The sequence below is a fragment of the Canis lupus genome, chromosome 8, assembly GCF_048164855.1.
Source record: "Canis lupus baileyi chromosome 8, mCanLup2.hap1, whole genome shotgun sequence".
Taxonomy (NCBI): Eukaryota; Metazoa; Chordata; class Mammalia; order Carnivora; family Canidae; genus Canis; species Canis lupus.
In genome coordinates, this window is record NC_132845.1 from 71,633,419 (window position 1) to 71,656,523 (window position 23,105).

A 23,105-nucleotide genomic window follows, 5' to 3' on the forward strand; every position below is an offset into this window, starting at 1 on the left:
TTGAACACCAATAAAAAATAAATTTATTATTAAAAAAAAAAAGATTTATTTACTTGAGAGAGAAAGAGAAAGAGCACGAGCAGGGTGGACAAAGGGAGAGAGAGAGAGAGAGAAAATCCCAAGCAAAATTCCCATGACCCAGAGATCATGACCTGAGCCGAAACTAAGAGTCCAACGTTGAACTGACTGTGCCACCCAAGTGCCCCTGGACCTGTTTTTATAAGCCTCCTAGCTAGGAATGATTTTGTTTTGTTTTGTTTTGTTTTGTTTTGTTTTAAGATTTTACTTATTTATTTGAGAGAGAACACAAGCAGCGAAGGGGGAAGGGCAGAGGGAGAGGGAGAAGCAGATTCCCCCATTGAGCAAGGAGCCAGATGCTGGGCGCAATCCCAGGACCAAGATCGTGAGTGACCTGAGCTGAAAGCAGATGCTTAACTGACTGAGCCACCCAGGCGGCCCAATTTTTATGTTTTTAAAGGATTGTTTAAAAAATTAAGATTATTGGACAAAGGCATTATACAGTTTACAAAGTCTCAGATATCTTCCAGTTGGCCTTTACAGAAAAGGTTTGCCATCCCGGCTCTAGAACCATAGGTCAGAGAACCCCACCCCAATAACCTAGTGCTTGAAACATGTGAAGTTAGACACCATGGTTTCCAGTCTTCTCCAAACAGACTATCTCTCAATCCCTCAATCTGGATTCATGGTTCACCCCACCCCACTATCTTGGCAGCCTTCCTCCAAATGCCTCAAGCTTTTCAAAACCATGATGTGACATAAGATCATCTCTTAAAAAAAAAAATCACTCACCTCCAGCCTGCTCACTGTGTCTTCATTCCCGACAATTTCATTCAACTTTACTGGCCTGTATTTTTCAACCCTGTTTTTAAGAAAATGCATAAAGATGTTGACATGACTATTTTCACTCTGCCCAAGAACAAGCACTAAAGGGCAATCCTGAGATCTTTGTCAGAAGACTGTATACATTCAATTTAAATACAGTAAATGTTGTAGGTTTTACATTTAAAAAGGTACCCAAGTGCCCTTTGAAAAGTGCCTAAGGATTGTACACCACAGGGTTCAAACCCGCCACGGCAGAGACACACCTGTTGTTGCTGGAGAAGGGCCAGAGTGGGCCATCTGGAGCAATGGGACACTGCAGCAGCCCGGTCTGCCCGTCACAACAGAAGCTCAGTACATGCGGCACTGATATCATCCAATCTGACAGACATGGTGCAACCCAGCCCCCTTCTCATCCCTTACCTGCCAGTTCCTGCACACTTGTGCCAGGTGCACAGCAGGGCTGGCTAGACAGAAATCATAAGCCTATCCTGTGATCCTATGAGGCTATGTGGACAGGCTAGTGGCTTTCTCAGATCAACATTTCTTTCTTTTTAAAGATTTATTTATTTGAAAACACATGCACACAAACGGGCATACGTGCCCATGAGCTGGGGGAGGGGCAAAGGGAGAGAATTCCATGCAGACTCCCTGGAGCCCAGAGCCCAAGAAGGGCTGGATCTCATGACCCTGAGATCAGGACCTGAGCAGAAATCAAGAGTCAGATGCTGAACCGACTGCGCCACCCAGGCACCTCAACACTTCTCTCTTTTCAAATAAAGCAAGCTATGTTATGACTTTCTCTAGCTCTGAGAACAGAAGTGGCATAGATTTGCAATGATTTGACCATCAACACTTCCTCTGCCCTTGACTGTACTCTCTGATTTACCCTCAGCTTGCAGTCCCTGCAGGTATTGGTTCTGCTCCAGAAGCAGCTAAGTGCAAAGAAGCTTGTTTGTCACATACTACAGTAAATAAAGAGCTCTCCTCCAAGACCAGCAGATGGAGCATGCTTGTTCCTACTCATTTCTTGTTTATATTCAGTCCTTTCCAGGTGCTGAGCACCATATAAGGAATTTGAGACCTTAAGGGCAGAAAAGAGGAAGGTAGAGAAACAAGCAAGACATCGTTCTTGCTCTAAAGGCTTTTCCTGGGTGCCTGGGTTGCTCAGGTTGGTAAAGTGTCTGCCTTAGGCTCAGGTCATGATTCCTGGGATCAACCCCCATGTCAGGCTCTCCGCTCAGCGGGGAGCCTACTTCTCCCTCTCTTGCCTGCCACTGCCCCTGCTTGTGTTCTGTCAAATAAGTAAATAAATAAATAAATGTTTATCTTTAAAATAAACAATGAAATGAATGAATGAATGAATGAATGAATGAATAAAGGCTTTTCCTATCAACAAGCACATAGAGCTTAGCAAATATAGTGCTATAGTGCTAAACCGGTTATATAAACCAAGGGCTGTGGAAGCTCAGAAGAGGGAGAGAGCCAACACTTGGAATGTCAGGCGCTGAAATTTGAACTGGACTATGAACATGGCAAACATGCTCCTCCTTCAGGGCCTTCACAGGGGCTCCTCCTGCCTGAAAGCTTTCTCCACATCACCACATGGCTCACTCCTGAGTTCAGGTCTTTGCTGAAATTATCTCATTAAAGGCCGTCACTGACCACCACGGTCATTTTACTTTATGCCACCTATCATCATCAAATATACTGCATATCTATTGGGTTTATTCTTTATTCTTTCCCCATGAAATGGAAGCTCATGGCAGCAGTGTTTTGTTTTTTATTTTATTTATTTATTTTTTTAAATTTTTATTTATTATTTATGATAGTCACAGAGAGAGAGAGAGGCAGAGACATAGGCAGAGGGAGAAGCAGGCTCCATGCACTGGGAGCCCGACGTGGGATTCGATCCCGGGTCTCCAGGATCGCGCCCTGGGCCAAAGGCAGGCGCCAAACCGCTGCGCCACCCAGGGATCCCTGTTTTGTTTTTTAAAGATTTTATTTATTTATTTGTGAGAGACACACAGAGAGAGACAGAGACACAGGCAGAGGGAGAAGCAGGCTCCATGTAGGGAGCCTGATGCGGTACTCGATCCCAGGACCCCAGGATCATGACCTGAGCGGAAGGCAGATGCTCAACCACTGAGCCACCCAGATGCCCGAGCAGAGTGTTTTGTATAATGAAGTATCCTAAGCATGTAAAGTAGTGTTGTGCGTAAAAAAAATATAACTCAAGCCACATGTGTAATTTTACACTTTCTGTGGCCACATTAAAAACTAAAATGAGGGCAGCCCGGGGGGTTCAACGGTTTAGCGCAGCCTTCAGCCCAGGGCCTGATCCTGGGGACCCAGAATCGAGTCCCACGTCAGGCTCCCTACGTGGTGCCTGCTTCTCCCTCTGCCTGTGTCTCTGCCTCTCTCTGTGTCCCTCATGAATAAACGAAATCTTTAAAAAAACAAAAGAAGTAAAATGAGGGGCAGTTGGGTGGCTCAGTTGGTTAGGCCTATGCCTTTGGCTCAGGTCATGATCTTCTGGTCCTGGGATAGAGCTTTGCATCCAGGTTCTGGGATCAGTGGGGAGTCTGCTTCTCACCCCCGCCTCGCTGTGCGTGCACGCGCTCTCTCTCTCTCTCTCTCTCTCCCTCTCTGAAATAAATTTTAAAAACTGTTTTTATTTAAGTAAAAATGGGTGAAAGTTAATTTTATTAACAATTTACTGACCCTAATATATTCAAAAGATTATCATTTTCAACATGTAATCAATGTAATAATTACGAATGAGATTTTTTTTTTTATACTAAGTTCTGGAAATCGGGTGTATTTTGTACACCATCAGCCCATCCCCATTCGGACCAGCCTCATTTCCATTGCTCTCAACGGCCTCAAGGGGCCAGTGGCTGGGGGACTGGACAGTGCAGCCGTGGATGGATGGGCCAGGAAGGTGTACTGCTCTCCATTTAGGTATCTGGTCAGGAGAGGGGTGGGTTGGAGGGATGGGCACTCAAGGAGGATGGAGGAGTGGGCCCGAACGGGATGGCCCACACCACACCTGCGCCCGTGGCAGGTGGCTGTCCAGGTCACCTGCTGCTCTCGGTGCCCAGGACGCGCCTGCAGCACACCACCCCGAGTTCCGACCGACCCCGCACGCGACGCTTCCCGCCAGGCGCTGAGGGGGCGGCGACGACCGCAATTAGCACAATTAGAACCCGCTTCCAGAGTTCAGACCGCCCACCGCGCAGCCCAGGCGGGGCCTTCTCCAAATCCGCAGCTACTCGGTGCCACCCCGCGGCCTCCCGCCCCTGAGTTCCCGCAGGACACGGCCCGCCAACGCGCCCACCACACGCCCAGAGCACCCATCACTTAGGGCGGGGCCCTCACCACGGCAGTTCGTAGTGGCCGGCGCTGCCCGGGGCCTTGCTGGAGGCGGGCGGAGGGTCCTGGGGCCCGCGCTCCCCCGCGCCACCGCCGCTCTCCTGCACCTCCATTCTTCCCGCGCCGGAGGCCCCGCCCCATGACGCCATCACGTAGGCCCCGCCCCAGCCCCCGAGGGCCGCCGGGCCGCCGCGGAAGCCGAGGCCAGCGCCTCTCGCGCCTGCGCAGAGCGCCCGGCCGCGGCCCGGGGTTGGGGGGTGCGGGTGGCTACGGGAGCCCCGGCGTCCAGACGGCTAATGAACGGAAGGTTAGGCCGGATCGCATCGACGCCGAGAAGGCAGGTCGCTCCAGGAGGGGACGTTCGGCGGTTTGCGTCTCTGTGCGATTTGTGTGGGAGGCCCGGTCGGCGCTGTGGGTCTGGAGCGGCGGCGGCGGCGGCGCCCGGGCAGCCCGGGGGGCGGGGGGCGTAGGGGCATCCGGCTGCGCCCCGGCGGGCCCACGCGGACTCGGACGGGGACCCCGACTGACGTGTGGGCCGTGCCCTGCGGTCCCGATCGCTCGGGTGTCCGGGTGGAAGCGGCGGTTCCCGTGCGGTGGGCTCCCGCGCCCTGGCGCTTGGCGTTTGAGGTCGGGGCGTTCTCACGGTGCTGCGAGGTGGGACTTGCTGTCCCCTCTGGGATGTGACCGCGTTTCATTCCGGAAACATGGGTGCTCCATATGCCCGAATGCTTTGAGCATTGTTTGCGCCGGGGTTTCGCCCTATTGAAGTAATCTTCAATCGCAAAGCCCAAATGTCCTAATAATCATGAATAATAGGGATCCCTGGGTGGCGCAGCGGTTTGGCGCCTGCCTTTGGCCCAGGGCGCGACCCTGGAGACCCGGGATGGAGCCCCGCGTCGGGCTCCCGGTGCACGGAGCCTGCTTCTCCCTCTGCCTGTGTCTCTGCCTCTCTCTCTCTCTCTCTCTCTCTCTCACTGTGTGACTATCATAATAAATAAATAAAAATCCTTTTTAAAAATGATGAATAATAAAGATAATGAACAATGACTGTCGTTTACTACGCACTCGCTGTGCACCAGACCCAAGGCGGATACTCCTAATTATCCACAGAAGCAGGCTGGAGAATGATTGGATCATTTGTCCCATGTCATTTAGGCTGTAGGTGGTCCAGCCAGGATTCATTCCCCACCATGCTGCCAAAGCAATTGGTATAATATTGTATTGTTTGGATTAGGAAAAAAAAATGTTTTAAAGATTTTCTTTATTCATGAGAGACACAGACAGAGGAAGAGACACAGGCAGAGGGAGAAGCTGGCTCCATGCAGGGAGCCTGATGTGGGGCTTGAGCCCAGGACCCCAGGATCACGACCTGAGCCAATTTTACACCCAGGTGCCCCTCGTGTAAAATTCTGTTGTATTGATGGGGGTGGCTCAGCAGTTGAGCGCCTGCCTTTCATGCCCAGGGCGTGATCCTGGAGTCCTGGGATCCAGTCCCACATCAGGCTCCCTGCATGGAGCCAGCTTCTCTCTCTCTACCTGTGTCCCTGCCTCTCTCTCATGAATAAATAAATAAAATTTTTAAAAATTCTATTGTGTTGCATTTACCATATTTCACCATAATTTCGGGTTAAAAACTGGCTTTCGGGCACCCCTGGTGGCACAGCGGTTTGGCGCGGCCTGCAGCCCGGGGTCTGATCTTGGAGACCTAGGATCAGGTCCCGCGTCGGGCTCCCTGCATGGAGCCCGCTTCTCCCTTTGCCTGTGTCTCTGCCTCTCAGTCTCTTTCTCTCTCTGAATAAGTAAATTAAAAAAAATACTTATAAAAGCAAAAAAAGAATTGGTTTAAAAAAAAACTGGCTTTCATGGCCAAATCGAAGAGAAGAATTGGGACCCATTTATCTCTATCCCTATTTGCTTAGTACAAGGACTGGTGCTCGGTAATTGTTCGATTTGAAGGTCTTTAATGAACAGTGAGGATCCATGTTTTCACAACAGTTTGGGTCAGCTGTGAGGAACTGGTTTGCTTTCACCAGAAGGCGATCAGAACTCCATTGGCTGTTTTCCTGCCATCACCAGTTAAAATCTCTATACGTTTTGGTAGAAGACCTTGTCTTCTAGGTGATTGATGTCATTCAAATCATCATGGGCTCCAAAATCTAGATCACGTGATTTTGTCCAATTTTTATCCTTACCTTTCAGTTTTCTTTCCCCAATTACAGACATTTATTGGAGAACACAATATTGCTGTTATATTCACTTTTCACATGTGAATTCTCTGCTCCCTCTTTCTAACCTGAGTGGTCAGCTCCATGAGAAGAAAAGTGCCTGCAGCCTAATGCCTGGTTCCTTCCTTTGCACATAGTAAATGCCGAGTTTCTGTCCGCTAACTGCTCATTCCGGTTCTGCACCCAGGCTAGCGAGTTAGAAGCAGTGGGCACAACTTACAATTGTGTTCTGTGAGATGGATGGGAACACATGATTTCTCATTCTGTTTAACTTCTTGCCAGTTGGGCAGGAACCACAAATGACTCAAATCCTGAAGCAGTTTGTTCTCTTTGGTGGTAATTACTAAAGTTTCCAGGTTCAGAACTTAGTGTTTTTCTTTTTCCCTTTTATATGATTTGGGGGCAGGGGAAGCTTGAAGTTGGCTCTCCTTCTTCCATTCTCCTTTGAACCATCCTGCCTGTTTCAGAAATCGCTGTTCAAAGATCCTCTATTTCTCCAGAGAAGATACAAATTTTCTTGAAATAGAAACTCTTCTTGAAATGTCTTTTTCATGGTTTTCCCTGGGGTGTTTTCCACGTGATGAAATTAATATTTTCCTTACTGTCAGCTATTGCACACACACACACACACACACACACCCCTTCCACCATATACACAGCTTACAAATAAATCATTTTCAATAAATACAGAAAACCATATATAATTCTTAACTCTCTCATGGTTCTTTTCCAAAATTCCCACTCTACAGGAGGCCTGTTGGCACCCACAGGACTCTGCATTTGCTGATACACTTAGGATGCCAGGAGAATCAGAGAAGGAGGTGACCTTTGGGGCAGAACTGTATAACAGGGCTTCTTTATATTGAGCCTTCTGTGACTTGTTGGACTTGATCCCAAACAGAGCTCAGAGTTTAAAAACTCCAGCTATTCCTTTTTTTTTTTTTTAATTTTTTTTACTTATTTATGATAGTCACAGAGAGAGAGAGAGGCAGAGACACAGGCAGAGGGAGAAGCAGGCTCCATGCACCGGGAGCCCGATGTGGGATTCGATCCCGGGTCTCCAGGATCGCGCCCTGGGCCAAAGGCAGGCGCCAAACCGCTGTGCCACCCAGGGATCCCAACTCCAGCTATTCCTGTAGGCCATACAGCAGCCACGGGGGCGGGGGGGGGGGGGGCAGGGCATGTTGGGGAAACCACAGGTCAAGCAACAAACCAAAGGAAAGGTCAAGGGCAAGCCCAAGTGAATTCCTCCTCTTCTAACAAATCTGCAAAATCCCAGGAAATTGAATCTGCACCTAGGCTAAGCTCCCTGACTCTTAACCTCACCAGGGCAGTTAGTTATACAAAAGACGAAGGGCATGGAAAGGAGAACAAAAGACAGAAAACAAAATTCTTGGGGTGCCTGGGTGGCTCAGCTGGGTAAGCCTCTTGAGTCTTGATTTCACCTCAGGTCATGATCTGAGGGTTGTGACATCAAGCCCTGCATCAGGCTCTGTGTTCAGTGTGGAGTCTGCTTGGGATTCTCTCTCTCCCTCTACTCCTCCCACTGTTCATTCTCTCTCTCCCTCTGTAAAAAAAAAAAAAAAAAAAAGGAAAGAAAAGAAAAAAGAAAAGAAAGAACAACTCCTTTACTGAAACCCAGAGCATTCTCATAAATTGTTAGATGGGACAGGCAACAAATCTTGGTTAAAATGACACCATGACTTTGATCACTAGAGTGTAGCCCAATTCCCCAATGATGACACAGGTCGTAGAGTTGAAAATCGGGTGGCATCTCAAGACCAGGACTACCCTATACACCTGCTTTCCATCCACTGGTACCCTTCACTGCCCCAGAATATCGAGCCTACTTGATGCCATTTGCCTTGCTTATCCTGAATTTTTTTAAAAAATCACATTTTGTTTTCCAGTGGGTTTCTTGATGAATTGTAGCTGGTTTGTTTGTTTTTTAAGTGGTGATGCTGCCACTGAAATAATTGTTAACTCTCAGATGCTGCAGTGTTCCATCATCCTTAGAATTTTTCTAACATTCTTATTAGCATTTTCAGTATTAAAAGGCTCATCATGTAGTGAAAAGGTATATATCCTAAACATACCTACAGTGTAAGGATTTGTTGTTTGGGTAACATTTGTCCTCAGGAGTTGCTCTGATTATATTCATGGAATTTGGAAACTGGTAGAAATCATTTAGCCTCATTCCTGGTTTCTGTCTTTCACGAATATTGACTGAGTGCCTACAGCCACTTGCATGGAGAGGGCAAGCTTCCACCCTCAAAGAGCTGACTTTGTAGGGAGGGAAACACACCAAGCAGCCAAGCAGATGTTTATTTACTTATAATTCTGGTTAAATGTTAGAATAATAAGATAATAAGAATAAGAATAAGGACCTGATTGCAGTGATAGGGTACCACCTATCAGGGGGCATTTGACCTGAGATCTGAACTCTGAATCTGAGAGCTGAGTGCCTGTTGGCTTTGCTCTCCTGAGACCCTGTTTATTTCTGTATTGTACTCACAATTATCTGGATTTATTGCTTTGTTTAGTATTTGTTTCCTCCCTAAAATGGCAGCTGTTTAAGAACAGGAGCTCTCTCCATCCTGGTCACCGCCATATCCCCATGGCCTAACAAGACCTGACAGACACAATGACCACACAATGGCTGGAGGATCCAGGGTAAGTACGAATCAGTGTTGGAGAGAGAAGAGGCCTACAGGAGCCAGATTGTGCAGGACGAGAGAAATGTTAGGTAAAAGAAACAAGGCCCAGTTTTTGTTTTGTTTAAGATTTATTTACTGTAGGGGCACATCGGTGGCTCAGTGGTTAAGTGTCTGCCTTCGGTTCAGGTCGTGATCCTGGGATTGCATCCGGCATTGGGCTCCCTGTGGGAATTTGCTTCTCCCTCTGCCTATGTCTCTGCCACTCTCTCTGTGTCTCTCACGAATAAATAAATAGAATCTTTATTTAAAAAAAAATGTTTATTGTAGAGACAGAGTACTAGGAGGGGGAGGGGCAGACAAGGGAGAGAATCTCAAGCAGACTCTTCATTGAGCCCAGAGCCCAATGCAGGGCTCAATCCCAGGGCCCTGAGATCATGACCTAAGCCAAAACCAAGAATTGGACAATCAACCGACCAAGCCACCCAGGTGCCCCAATAAGGCCCAGTTTATGTTTTAAGTCTCTGGTTGCAATGTGGTAAGTGGCATGGAAGGAGGCAAGGGTGCTTGTAGAGAAAACTATATGTCGCTTTTCATGATGAGCACTGAGTAATGTACAGAATTGTTGAATCACAATATTGTACTTGTGACACTAATGTAACACTGTATGTTAACAACATTGTAATTAAAACTAAAAACTTAAAGAAAAGAGTAGGATGTGTTTGTTTGGTTTTGTGATCTTTTTAAAAAAAAAAAATGTTTTATTTAGGGGCACTTGGGTGGCTCAATGGTTGAACAGCTGCCTTCAGCTCAGGGTCCTGAGATCAAGTCCTGCATCAGGCTCCCCACAGGGAGCCTGCTTCTCCCTCTGCCTGTGTCTCTGCCTCTGTGTGTCTCTCATGAATAAATAAATAAAATCTTCAAAAAATAATAAAATCATATTTTTTAAAATTTATTTGAGATTGAGAGAGAGAGAGAGAGAGCATGACCGGGGGTAGGGGCAGAGGGAGGAGGAGAAACAGACTCCACTGAGCAGGGAGCCTGACTTGGAGCTCAATCCCAGGATCCTGGGATCGTGACCTTAGCCTATGGCAGACACTTAGCCAGTTGAGTTACCCAGGGGCCCCTGTCTTGTGATCTTTTTCTTTTTCTTTCTTTTTTTTTTTTTTAAGATTTTATTTATTCATGAGAAACACAGGGAGAGAGAGAGAGAGAGGCAGAGATACAGGCAGAGGGAGAAGCAGGCTCCATGCAAGGATCCCAACATGGGACTCGATCCTGGATCTCCAGGATCAGGCCCTGGGCCAAAGGCGGCGCTAAACCGCTGAGCCACCCAGGTTGCCCTGTTTTGTGATCTTTTAACCTCTAAATTTAAAACTATAAAACATATGAAATAAATGTACTGAAAATAGTATCAACATTCATATACTTATCCACCAAGACAGATGTTAAAATGTTCCTCTTTTTTTAAAATGGAAATAAAACATTAGGATACTGCTAAAGCTCTCCACCCCATTCTTTTGTCTTCTCTCTTCTACCTCCACTTTACAGAAGAGGAACCCAAGGCACAGAGGGGTCAAGCTTTGTTCCTAAGGTCTCTTGGCAGGTAGCGGGGAGCCTGGATCTACACTGGGTGGTCTGAGCCCTGGAGGGGGAGGGGTAGAAGGAGAGGGAGAGAAAGAATTTTAAGCAGGCTCGGTGCCTGGCACAGGTCTTGATCTCACAACGATCATGACCCGAGCAGAAATCAAGAGTCAGACACTTAACTGACTGAGTCACCCAGGTGCCCCTCCATTGTGCTTATTAGATAATTTCTCTAGCATAGATAGAAATAGAATTGCTAGGTCCTAAGCAAGAGCATCTTCAATTTAATAAGGATCATTAGAATATCTTTCTGGGGCAGCCCAGGTGGCTCAGTGGTTTAGCGCTGCCTTGAGCCCAGGGCCTGATCCTGGAGACCTGGGATCGAGTCCCGTGTTGGGCTCCATGCATGGAGCCTGCTTCTCCCTCTGCGTTTGTCTCTGCCTCTCTCTCTGTGTCTCCCATGAATAAAAATAAAAATAAATAAAATATTTAAAAATTTTTTCCTATCTTTTTTCTTTTTTTTTTTTTTTTAGTGTAGTAGTTGATACACAATGTTACATTAGTTTCAGGTGTCATTGGTAAATATATATATATTTTAAGGATTTTATTATTCATGAGAAACAGAGAGGAGAGAGAGAGGAGAGAGGCAGAGACACAGGCAGAGGGGGAAGCAGGCTCCATGCAGGGAGCCCGACGTGGGACTCGATCCCAGGTCTCCGGGATCACGTCCTGGGCTGAAGGCGGCACTAAACTGCTGAGCCACTGGGCTGCCTGGTAAATATTTTTTTTAATAAATGAATAATCCCAGGGAGTTTCAGAAATACAAACATGGTGACCTAAGTAAAAATTTTGCATTAGTATTTTTCTGTAGCATTCATGTATGATCGTTATATATTTAGTATTTTAAGGATTTGAAATGCTAAAGAGAAGTTGGCATACTAGTGTCTACCAAGGGAACTTTATAATTCTAACCTAAAATGTAAAATTGAAGGGCGCCTGAGTGGCTCAGTTGATTAAACGTCGGACTTTTGGTTTTGGCTCAGGTTGAGATCTCAGGGTTGTGGATGGAGCCCTGCGTTGGGCTCCATGCTCATCCAATAGTTCCGCTTGTTCCTATCCCTCTGCACTCCCCCACTCTCTCTCTCTCCCTCTTGAATAAGTAAATAAATTTTTTTTTAAAGATTTCATTTATTTATTCATGATAGTCACAGAGAGAGAGAGAGAGAGGCAGAGAGACAGGCAGAGGGAGAAGCAGGCTCCATGCAGGGAGCCCGACGCGGGATTCGATCCCAGGTCTCCAGCATCGCGCCCTGGGCCAAAGGCAGGCGCTAAACCGCTGCGCCACCCAGGGATCCCAGTAAATAAATTTTTTTTTAAATAAAATGAAATAAAATGTAGGGGCGCCTGGGTGGCTCAGTCAGTTAAATGTTTGCCTTTGGCTCAAGTCATGATCCCAGGGTCCTGGGATCAAGCCCCACATGGGGCTCCCCACTCAGTGGAGAGTCTACTTCTCCTCCTCCCTCTGCCCTTCCCCCTGCTTCTGCTCTCTCTCTCAAATAAATAAATAAAATATTTTTAAAAAATAAAATGTAAAACTGAATTAAATTAAACTTGTGGGAGAGCACCAGGGTGGCTCAGCGGTTGCGCGCCTGCCATCAGCTCAGGGCGTGATCCCGGAGTCCCGGGGTTGGGTCTCACATCAGGCTCCCTGCGTGGAGCCTGCTTCTCCCTCTGCCTGTGTCTCTGCCTCTCTCTGTGTCTCTCATGAATAAATAAGACCTTTAAAAAAAATTAAACTTGTGATTTTAGGTTAAAATCTTATTAAATTATAAATAGTATTACAATATTATTTTTTTGTATTACAATATTTAAGGGAACTTGAGATTCAACATATTCTGTTTAATAGATTTATAGGATATATTTAAGAACTTAGGTTTGTCAGAAAACTAAGAAACTTAAAGGAAATTGGACAATTAAATTTATAAATGTAGTTTAAAATGTTTGAGAGAGGGTAAATAAAGATTTTATTTATTCATGAGAAACAGGAGAGAGAGAGAGAGAGAGAGAGTGGCAGAGACATAGGTAGAGGGGGAAGCAGGCTTCAGTAGTTTCTATTCTACTATTCTAATAGTAGAGTTTTAGTTTAGTTAGTTTAGGTTTCTACTAAATAGTAGAGTATTCTAATAGAATAGTTTCTATTCTACTATTTCTAAAATAGTTTCTAAAACTATTTCAGTAGTTTTAAAATATATTCACAAAATTGAGCAGTCATCCACACAAATTCCAAAGTACCTCATCGCTTCAAAAAGCAACCCTAGACCCATCAACGGTCATCATCTGCCCCTTCCTCCAGCCTCTCCAGTAATCTGCTTTCCGACTCTATGGATTTGCCTATTCTGGACATTTTATATAAACAGAATCCAAGGGGGATCCCTGGGTGGCCCAGTGGTTTAGCCGCCTTTGGCCCAGGGCGCAATCCTGAAGTCCTGGGATCGAGTCCCACATCAAGCTCCCTGCAGGGAGCCTGCTTCTCCCTCTGCCTGTGTCTCTGCCTCTTTCTCTCTGTCTCTCATGAATAAATAAATAAAATCTTAGAAAAAAAAATGTTTGAGAGATTTTAATTATGCTATATCTAAAAAAGCCTTTAAAAATATCAATCATCAAAAGGTGCCTGGCTCGCTCAATTGGAAGAGCATGCAACTCTTGATCTCCGGTTTCTAAGTTTGAGCCCCACATTAGGAATAGAGATTACTTAAAATAATAATGCCAATAATAATGGTATAAGTCAATAAATGTCAAAATTCACTAGAGTTATGAAAAGAAAAGGATTGTTTTTTTTTTTTTTAATATTTATTTATTCATGAGAGACACACACAGAGAGAGGCAGAGACACAGGCAGAGGGAGAAGCAGGCTCCATGCAGGGAGCCCACATGGGACTCCATCCCGGGACTCCAGGATCACGCCCTGGGCTGAAGGCGGCACAAGCCGCTGAGCCACCCAGGATGCCCATGTTATTTGTTTTAAGCAGGCTTCACACCCAGCATGGAGCCCAATGCAGGGCTTGAACTCATGACCCTGAGATCAAGACCTGATCTGAGATCAAGAGTCAGATGCTTCACCGACTAAGCCACCCAGGCACTTCAAGAAAAGTAAGATTTGTAAAGTGAACTTGAAAGCATGAATAAGGTTTCTCAAATTTGTAACTTTACAAGTCAAAAGAAAATCTGTAACTTTCTAAATTTTTAAATGCACAAAAGTTGTCTCAGGGCTCACTGGCAAACCCACATCTGTATGAATTGTCACTTGTTGGGACGCCTGGGTGGCTCAGCGGTTGAGCATCTGCCTTTGGCCCCAGGGCGTGATCCTGGGGTCAGGATGGAGTCTCACATCGGGCTCCCTGCATGGAGCCAGCTTCTCCCTCTCTCTGTGTCTCTGCCTCTCTCTGTGTGTGTCTAACATGAATAAATAAATAAAATCTTTTTAAAAAATGAATTGTCACTTGTTTCCCAATCGGCTATACTAGTGTACAGTAGTATACTACTGTACCAGCAGTACCAGGAGGTAATATTTTAACGTGCTACTCCGGGGGTACCTGGGTACTCAGGGGGTTAAGCGTCTGCATTTGGCTTAGGTCGTGATCCCAGGATCTTGGGGTTGAGGCCTCTTTGTTGGTCTCCCTGCTCAGCGGGGAGTCTGCTTGTCCCTCTCCCTCTGTCCCCCACCTTGCACTCTTTTTCTCTCCCTCAAATAAAAAATATTTAAAAGAAGAATAGAGGGGAATCCCTGGGTGGCTCAGCAGTTTAGCTCCTGCCTTCGGCCCAGGGAGTAATCCTGGGGTCCCAGGATCGAGTCCCACGTCGGGCTCCCTGCATGGAGTCTGCTTCTCCCTCTGCCTCTCTCTCTCTCTGTCTCTCATAAATAAATAAAAATCTTTAAAAATAAATAAAAGAAGAATAGAGAAGAAAGTGCTGCTCCATTATCAAGTACTATTATTATTACAGAAGGGAAAACTCCGGGCCACTGAGATTCCGTGAGGCTGGCACACAAATGTGCCCTGTGGTCCACTCAACGGTCCCACTCCCCACCATGGGCCTGCTCCTTCCACCTTGGACAGATGCCTCTCTGCCGACTGTCTCTGTAGTCCCCGCAGTGAGTGTGGGGCTGGTGACGGCCTTCAGGCCCCACTAAGGTTTACTAACGTAACTAGCAATTGGCCTGGGTAAAGGGCTTTACACTGACTCCCTCTGTGAGGTTGTCATCCCCATTACAGAAGTGGAAACTGAGGCATCTGGTACCCCAGATGCCTGTCTCTACCTCTCCTGGAGTCTCTCCCCAGGTCTGGTGTGTATCTCTGTGCGTGTGACTTGCCCTGTCATTCTGGTTAACGAGGTCACAGGGTAATCTCTGGCTGGGCTCTTTTCACAGGCATCTCAGAGAAGGCTGCCCATTTGACAATGACAGTCCTCACTGTGGAGCTGCGATGTGACTCTCGCAAGGCAAGCCCCCACAGGACGAGCCCCTTATGAGCACTGTTCTGGGAACTCTGTTCTGACCACAGCAGGTGATGCCAAGCTAGTTTAACAGGAGCGTCATGGTCCAAGCATCGTGGCAGGTGTACAGGCGTCCCACACACTACAAGTGACACCTGGAGAGCACTTCAGCAGAGTGGCCCAGGCCCCACAGGGAGATGCCCTGTGAACTAAGTATTCAAAGGAAGCTTGCTCAAGCTTAAATCCGACACACCTGAGCAAACGTGTCCAGAGAGAACTCTTGATTTTTAAATGTTTACACCCCTCAGCAGCAAAGCACTGATCTGATACCCTGGGCTTTGAGGGGCAAGGGGAGATACCTACACATGACCCTGAGATGCATCTTTTAAAAGACCTTTACTGTTCCTCACAAGAGGGCATTTTAGGGTGGGTAAGGCTGGTGATTTCAAGGAGAGCCTGCCCTGCTTTAAGCAAATTCTGAAGAGCAGTGGTTTAATAACCCTCTCAGGAGACAAGCTGTTCTACGTAAGTACACGTTCCGGTTAAGTGCCCTCTGTATGCAAAGTTTTTCATTTTAACTATTTTGTTAAATTTTAACAGTTGAGAAACTGAAAACTGCTTCACACACTTCCTTGCCTTCTTAGGGGAAAAAAAAAGGTACAGAATTTTTCCCAGTGCTTTAGGGTGATCAGTACAGTGGGTGTGGGATTTGTGTGCTGCGATGTGGGCACTACCCCGTGGCTACAGGCAGCATGCGGTGGAACTATTTGCCCCACACTGTAGAACCTGGGCCACGAGGAGGTTTGGATTCCTTACTTCTAATTTTGTTCCATTTATTTATTCGTCCAAGCTGTCCCTTCTTCCTGTACTCAGTGTGTCTGCCCTGGCCTTCCTGTGGCTGCTTCTCAATCTGCTGAGGGATGGGGGACCAGCGCACCACACTCATTCCAGTTCTGTCCAGTTATCCCTCCTCTATCACTGGCTGATGCAGGATAGGAGTGCTGATTTGAAGCAGGCTGCCCATGAGGAGCCGGATGTGGGACTCGATCCTGGATCCCAGGACCAGGACCTGAGCCAAAGCAGACACCCAACTGCTGAGCCATCCAGGCATCCCTCTTTTTTTTTTAAAGATTTTTTAAATTTATTCAAGAGAAACAGAGAGGCAGAGACAGGCAGAGGAGAAGCAGGCTTCCGGCGGGGAGCCCGATGCGGGACTCAATCCCGGGACCCTGAGATCACCATCTGAGGCAAAGGCAGACGCCTAACCACTGAGCTACCCAGGTGTCCCTCTTTTTTTTTTTTTAAGATTTTTTATCATTTTTAAATAATCTCTACACCCAATGTGGGGCTCGAACTCACAACCCCAAGATCAAGAGTTGCACGCTCCACCAACTGACCCAGCCAGGCTTCCCAGGAGTATTTCTGTTTGGTTGTTAATGTGGTGTGCAAATGTATATGCACATATGCATGTTACATGTAACATACATAGTGTAACATATAACATACATGTATATATATATCATTGCCACTTTAATTTTTACTTTCTTTTGAAGTTATTTTATTTTATTTTTTTTAATTTTTATTTATTTATGATAGTCACAGAGAGAGATAGAGAGAGGCAGAGACACAGGCAGAGGGAGCAGCAGGTCCATGCACCGGGAGCCCGACGTGGGATTCGATCCCGGGTCTCCAGGATCGCGCCCTGGGCCAAAGGCAGGCGCTAAACCGCTGCGCCACCCAGGGATCCCTTGAAGTTATTTTAAAGATCTTATTTATTTGAGAAAGAGGTAGAGAGCATGAGTGGGGGGAAGGGTCAGAGGGTGAGGGAGAAAGAATCTCCTGCAGACTCCAACCTGAACTCAGAGCCCAAAGCAGGGCTGACGTCATGACTACGAGACCATGATCTGACCCAAAATCAAGAGTCAGGTGCTCAGGGCACCTGGGTGGCTCAGTGGTTGAGCGTCTGCCTTTGGCTCAGGGTGTGATCCCAGGGTCCTGGGATCAAGCCCCACATCGGGCTCCCTGCATGGATCCTGCTTCTCCCTCTGCCTGTGTCTCTGCCTCTCTCTCTGTCTCTTGAATAAATAAAATCTTTTTTTTTTTTTTAAGGGAGACGCTCAACCAACTGAGCTCCCCAGGTGCCCCTCTAGCAGTGCTTTAGAAGGTGTAGGTTCTTGGGAGCCTGGGGGGCCCAGTCAATTGAGCATCTGCCTTTGGCTAAGGTCATGGTCTCAGGAGTCCTGCATGGGGCTCCCTGCAGCTAGGAGTCTGCTTCTCCCTCTACCTTCCTGCCCCTGAGTCATGATCACTCTCTCTCTCTTTCTCTCAAATAAATAAATCTTAAAACAAAGAAGTGTATATTGTAGGACCCAGAATTTCCTTCTGGAAACTCGTCTTACAGAAATGCTTACACATGCACAGATATATGTATGACGATATTCACTGTGGTAATTTAGAACAGGGGAGAGCAGGAAATGATAGAGAAATCCATCTGTAGGTGGAAGGGGGAGGTAAATTGTGCTATATTCATACTACATAGTCATTAAAAAATAAAGGTCCTGGGCAGCCCTGGTGGTGCAGCAGTTTAGCGCCGCCTGCAGCTCAGGGTGTGATCCTAGAGACCTGGGATCGAGTCCCATGTCAGGTTCCCTGCATGGAGCCTGCTTCTCCCTCTGCCTGTGTCTCTGCCTCTCTCTCTCTGTCTCTCATGAATAAATAAAATCTTTAAAAAAATAAAAATGAAAAAAATAAAGGTCCTTCACGTATGCCAACTAGAAAAAGTCTCCATGCAAAAAAGAGTTACAGGAAAAAAAGTAATAATTCAATGTTGTTGGTTTTTTCCAGATTATTTATTTATTTATTTGTTTATTTATTTAGTGCAAGCAGAGAGAGGCAGAGGGAGAAAGAGAGAGAGAATCTTAAGCAGGCTCCACACCCAGCACAGAGTCCAGCACAGGGCTTGATCTTAGGACCCTGAGATCATGACTCAAGCCAAAGTCAAGAATCAGATGCTTAAAAAAAAAAAAAAAAAAAAGAATCAGGTGCTTAACTGAGCCACCCAGGTGCCCCTCAGATTTTAAGTGATCTCTACACCCACCATAGGGCCCAAACTCACAACGCTGAAATCAAGAGTCACACGCTCCACACGCCAGGTGCCCCTGAAGTAAACAATAATTCTATGTAAAAGTCTTGCTACATCAGGTGTGGTACAGTGACATACTAGCTGGGAGCAGGACACAGATGCGGTCTCGGGAAGCTCCGGTCAAGGCTTCTCAAGTGTAGCTGCATAGAATCACCGAGATGGTTTGACACAAATGCCGAGGCCAGGAGGCCACCATAGAGGTTCTGATGGGGTAGGTCTGGGGGCCTGGGCACACAGCAGGAATGAACTTCTGCTCCAAGAGTTCAATGAACCCAGAAAGGCAGGGACCACAGTGGGAGTGGGGGTGTGGAGATTCTCCCAGAAGAAACGTGAGTGCCAGGACAGGCCCTTTAGGCTGCTCCTGTGGGACCTTCTCTTTTCTTTTTCTTTTCTTTTCTTTTCCTTTCTTTCTTCCCTTTCTTTCCTTCCTTCCTTTCTTTTCTTTTCTTTCTTTCACTTCCTGTTGGGTTCTCTGTGTGTTGGAACATTCAGACAGCTAGATAGTGAGCCCACTTTAAGCTAAGAAGTCCTATAATTGAGAAAAAACACATGTCTACACAGATCAATTTGGGGTTGACTAACTGCATTTTTAAAACCTCACCTAGGCTGCTTGACGTTTCTTTCTGCACCAATCTCCCCGGGACATTATTCTCAGTGTGAGGTCACACCCACCATTTCAATACCACCTCCACTGCCAAAGGGGTGCTTCTCTTGGGTCCAGTCTGACCTGCTGGTACTCCAGTTTGGGGGTGTATTTTGTTTTCCCTAATCCCAGAAATAGCCAAGCACTGGTCTCATTACCTGAAGGAGTCACGAAGTGAAGCATAGCCTGAGCATGCCCACCCACTCCTGTGCGCTTGAGCGCATACCACATTCTTCGGGAAGCCCCAAGGGCCCCAATTCCAAGAAGGTGCATCTCACAGAAAGAATGTTTGCATCTTGCCAGAGGTTGTGGGGTGCAGGGTATAACTTCGGAAATCCTCGATACCCTGCAAGATTCTACCAAGATTGCAGCTTGTTATGCCCCAGGAAGTGCCCTCAGTGCAGGGACACTGTACACAGGCTGTGGGGTGGGGTGGGGGGAACACACGCTAGAGACAAGCTGGTGCGGTGTGAAAGGCCCCCAAAGAGAAGCTTCGCCATCCAAGGTGCAGATGCGCCAGCTGGGGATAGCGGCAAGTCAGAGATGGCCACAGACACAGGCGGTAATTGGACCATGTCTTTATGGGTCCGTCCATCCATCCACCTGTTCATTTATTCAACAAATATTTATTTAGTGAACAGGACCGAAGTCAGGGCCCTGTCCCCAGTATGGGATACAGATGAGGAAGGGCTTCCGCTCAGCACGGCAGATGCCACGGGTGGAGGAGAGCGACTCTGAGCTCAGAGCTGGTGGAGAAGCATTAGGGACAGTTCCTTCCAGGAAGTGATGCTCAGGCCAGGCCCTGAGAACCGAGCAGGAGTTATTCTCCCGGGGGAGCCCGAGAGGCGGGGCGGCCCGGGTTCCAGAAGAGGGCGTAGTCCGTGCAAACTCGGGGAGGGGGGTCTTGGAGACAAGTCAAAGCTCAAAGAGGTAAGTTAAGTCCAGACAAACAAGCGGTGGAAGCAAGCGCGGGGCAATACCTGTACAGCCTGGGGATGGCGGGAACTCCGCGCAGCCGAGACAAAGGGTGTCCAGGTGCAGGAAGGGCAGGTGAGGCTGGGGAGCTGGCCACGCGCCTCGCAAGCGCCAGGAAGCCAGTGCTAAGTCTCAGCAAGGCGGATGGAGGAACCCTGTGGATTAAGAGAATGGGGCGGGGCGGGGGGGGGTGATCAGAAGGTTAGGGGACTCCCTCGGAGGGCACTGGAGTCCCAAACCCGGGCCCCAGTCAGGGGTACAGCCTGCACATGCCCCCCACACCCACCCTATAGAGGGGATGGAGGTGGGCGGGCCCGAGTAAGCGGCGTCCGGAGGTCCCCTGCTTAGGACAGCCCCAGCTCAAAAACCACCTCTCCCCCACCGCCCGCAAATATTTACATCCTGTTTAGGCCGAGGCCTCCCAGGGCCTCAGATTTTCATGAATAAAATATGAGTTTCTCGGCCGAGCCAAGGAGGGAAGAAACCCCCGCCTGCTGGTAGGGACCGGAGGCAGTTTAGAGTTTCGGTTGCTGCCGCCTCCCGCGTGGTATTTGGAGGAAATTTGAATTGGCCGATCAAGGTGACCCGGGGCGGGAGATTTGGCATTTTCTATACCTTCTGGGAATTCTAGGAACTAAACCAGTGGCAGCGCACATCCCCTGAATTTTACTCATAGGGCTGTTTCCTGAGACACTCAGACTTTGACTCTTTTATCTTTCTGAAATGTGGTTATACTAAAGCCCAGGCTTTCATAGGCAGAGGGGGACTTTCGGAGATAATCCAGCCCAATGCCTTCCTTTAAAAAAAAAAAAAAGAAAGAAAAGAAAAAAGATTTTTTTAATTTTATTTATTTAAGACACAGAGAACAAGGGGATCCCTGGGTGGCTCAGCGGTTTAGCGCCTGCCTTCTGCCCAGGGCGTGATCCTGGAGACTCGGGATCGAGTCCCACATCAGGCTCCCTGCATAGAGCCTGCTTCTCCCTCTGCCTGTGTCTCTGCCTCTCTCTCTCTCTCTGTGTGTCTCTCATGACACACAGACACATGAATAAATAAATAAAATATTAAAAAAAAAAGAACAAGAGCATGAGCAGGAGGGGCAAAGGGAGAGGGAGAAGCAGATATCACCACCTCCATCAGGGAACCCCACCCTGGGTTCAATCCCAGGACTCTGGGATCACGACCTGAGCTACCTGAGCTGAAGACAGACACTTCACTGACTGAGCCACCTTTTAAAAAAGAGAAAACCCAGGCTCAGAGGGCAAGGGTCTTGCCCCGGGCCACATAATTGGTTATGGTTCCCTGTCACCTGGTCCACTATTTTTTTTTAAGATTTTATTTATTTATTCATGAGAGATACCGAAAGTTCCCTGTCACCTGGTCCAATATTTTTTTTTAAGATTTTATTTATTTATTCATGAGAGATACCGAAAGAGTGACAGAGAGAGAGAGAGAGAGAGAGAGAGAGAGAGAGAAAGGCAGAGACACAGGCAGAGGGAGAAGCAGGCTCCATGCAGGGAGCCCGATGTGGGACTCATCCCTGGTCTTCAGGATCAGGCCCTGGGCTGAAGGTGGAGCTAAACCACTGAGCCACCCGGGCTGCCCCTGGTCCAGTATTCTCCCCACCACGTCACACTTCCTACAAGTACAAAATTTTGAAATGCATAGACAGTCTATACAGAATGGTTTTGGATTATCAGAAAATTGAGCAGATAGTATGGAGACTTCCCATATACCCTCTCCCCTGGCAAAATTTCCCCTATTAGTAACATCTTAGGTGATGTGGTTGGTATATTTATTACAATTTTTTAACACTTTTGTTTATTTTATTTTATTTATTTTTATTTTTAAATTTTTTTAAATTTTTAAATTTTTATTTTTTTTATTTTATTTATTTTTAAAGTAGACTCTATACCCAACATGGAGCCTGATGTACAACTTGAATTCATAAACCTGAAATCAACACCCTAGCTGAGATATAGAGTCAGAACAAGGGAGGCTTGGGTGGCTCAGTGGTTGAGCATCTGCCTTAGGCTCAGGTCATGATCCTGGGGTCCTGGGATCCTGTCCCTCTTCGGGATCCCTGCAGGGAGCCTGCTTCTCCCTCTGCTTATGTCTCTGCCTCTCTCTGTGTCTCTCATGAATAAATAAATAAAGTCTTTAAAAAAAAAGTAGGAGCCACTGATGTGCCCCCATTTATTACAATTAATGAGCCAATATCAACACATTAATTAGGGGCACCTGGGTGGCTCAATTGGTTGAGTATCTGCCTTCAGCTCAGGTCATGATCCCAGGGTCCTGGGACTGAATCCCATGCTGGGCTCCCTCCTCAGTAGGGAAGGTGCTTCTCCCTCTCCCTCTGCCCCTCCATCTGCTCATGCTCTCTCGCTCCCTCGTGTGCTCCCTTTCACCATCAAATAAAAATTTTTTAAATGCTCATAAAAAACTTAGTATTAATTAAAGTTCATAGTTTGCATAAAGATTCTCCCTTTATGTTCAAACAGTTTTATGGGGCTTGACAAATGAATAATGTCATGTATCCTCTATTTCAATATCTTCTAGAATACTTTCACCTTCCTAAAAATCACCTACACTCCACCTATGCATCCTCCTACCTCCTCCTCCCCATGCAGCCCCAAGTAACCACTAATCTTTGTATGTTCTCCATGGTTTTGTCTTTTCCAGAATGTCATATGGTTAGAACTACCCAGTATATGGCCTTTTCAGACTGGCTTCTTTCAATTAGCAATATATATTAAACATTTCTTTCAAGGACCCATAGAAACTTCCATCATGAGTAATGGAGACCTTACAGGTCGGTTGAATATTTCACATTCTTTGTCCAGTCGCACTCCTTCCAAAGATGTGGAAATTCTTTGAAAATGACACAAATTTCTTTTTAATTATAATCAGAGAAGGATTCGGGTTGATGCCTGGACCTGCTTCTTGGACCTTCAGAGAATTTTTCCCCTAGTCCTTCTGATGCTTTCTCCTCAAAACATTTCTTCACCAACCATTTTCCTCATGAATTTTTGCCTCTCATTTGGTCTTATTTTCTCTTCTGACCACTCTGTAAAACCTCGATTGGAGACAATGTTGGACCAGGTGATGGGGAACCCTGATAGATGCTCACTGATGATTAGCTGAGTGGCCCTGGGTCAGAGAGAGACTATTGTCTC

General features: G+C 46.9%; 1 protein-coding gene across 6 annotated transcripts in view; it reads right to left on the reverse strand.

The window, feature by feature from the left end:
• Nucleotides 1–20,478, reverse strand: part of RFC2 (replication factor C subunit 2) — a 38,562-nt gene extending 18,084 nt beyond the window's left edge. For 3 of the 6 annotated variants that reach the window (XM_072837489.1, XM_072837491.1, XM_072837486.1), the window contains exons 1-3: nucleotides 20,329–20,478; nucleotides 19,935–20,084; nucleotides 811–880 (exon numbers count right to left, since the gene is read on the reverse strand). In XM_072837489.1, coding sequence (XP_072693590.1) covers nucleotides 811–880; nucleotides 19,935–20,084; nucleotides 20,329–20,330 — 222 coding nt within the window. In that variant the 5' untranslated portion in view covers nucleotides 20,331–20,478. Of the gene's footprint in view, nucleotides 1–810; nucleotides 881–4,221; nucleotides 4,380–19,934; nucleotides 20,085–20,328 lie in introns of those variants that run through there. The other 3 variants (XM_072837490.1, XM_072837492.1, XM_072837488.1) reach the window with 2 other exon arrangements.
• Nucleotides 20,479–23,105: the final 2,627 nt, after the last annotated feature.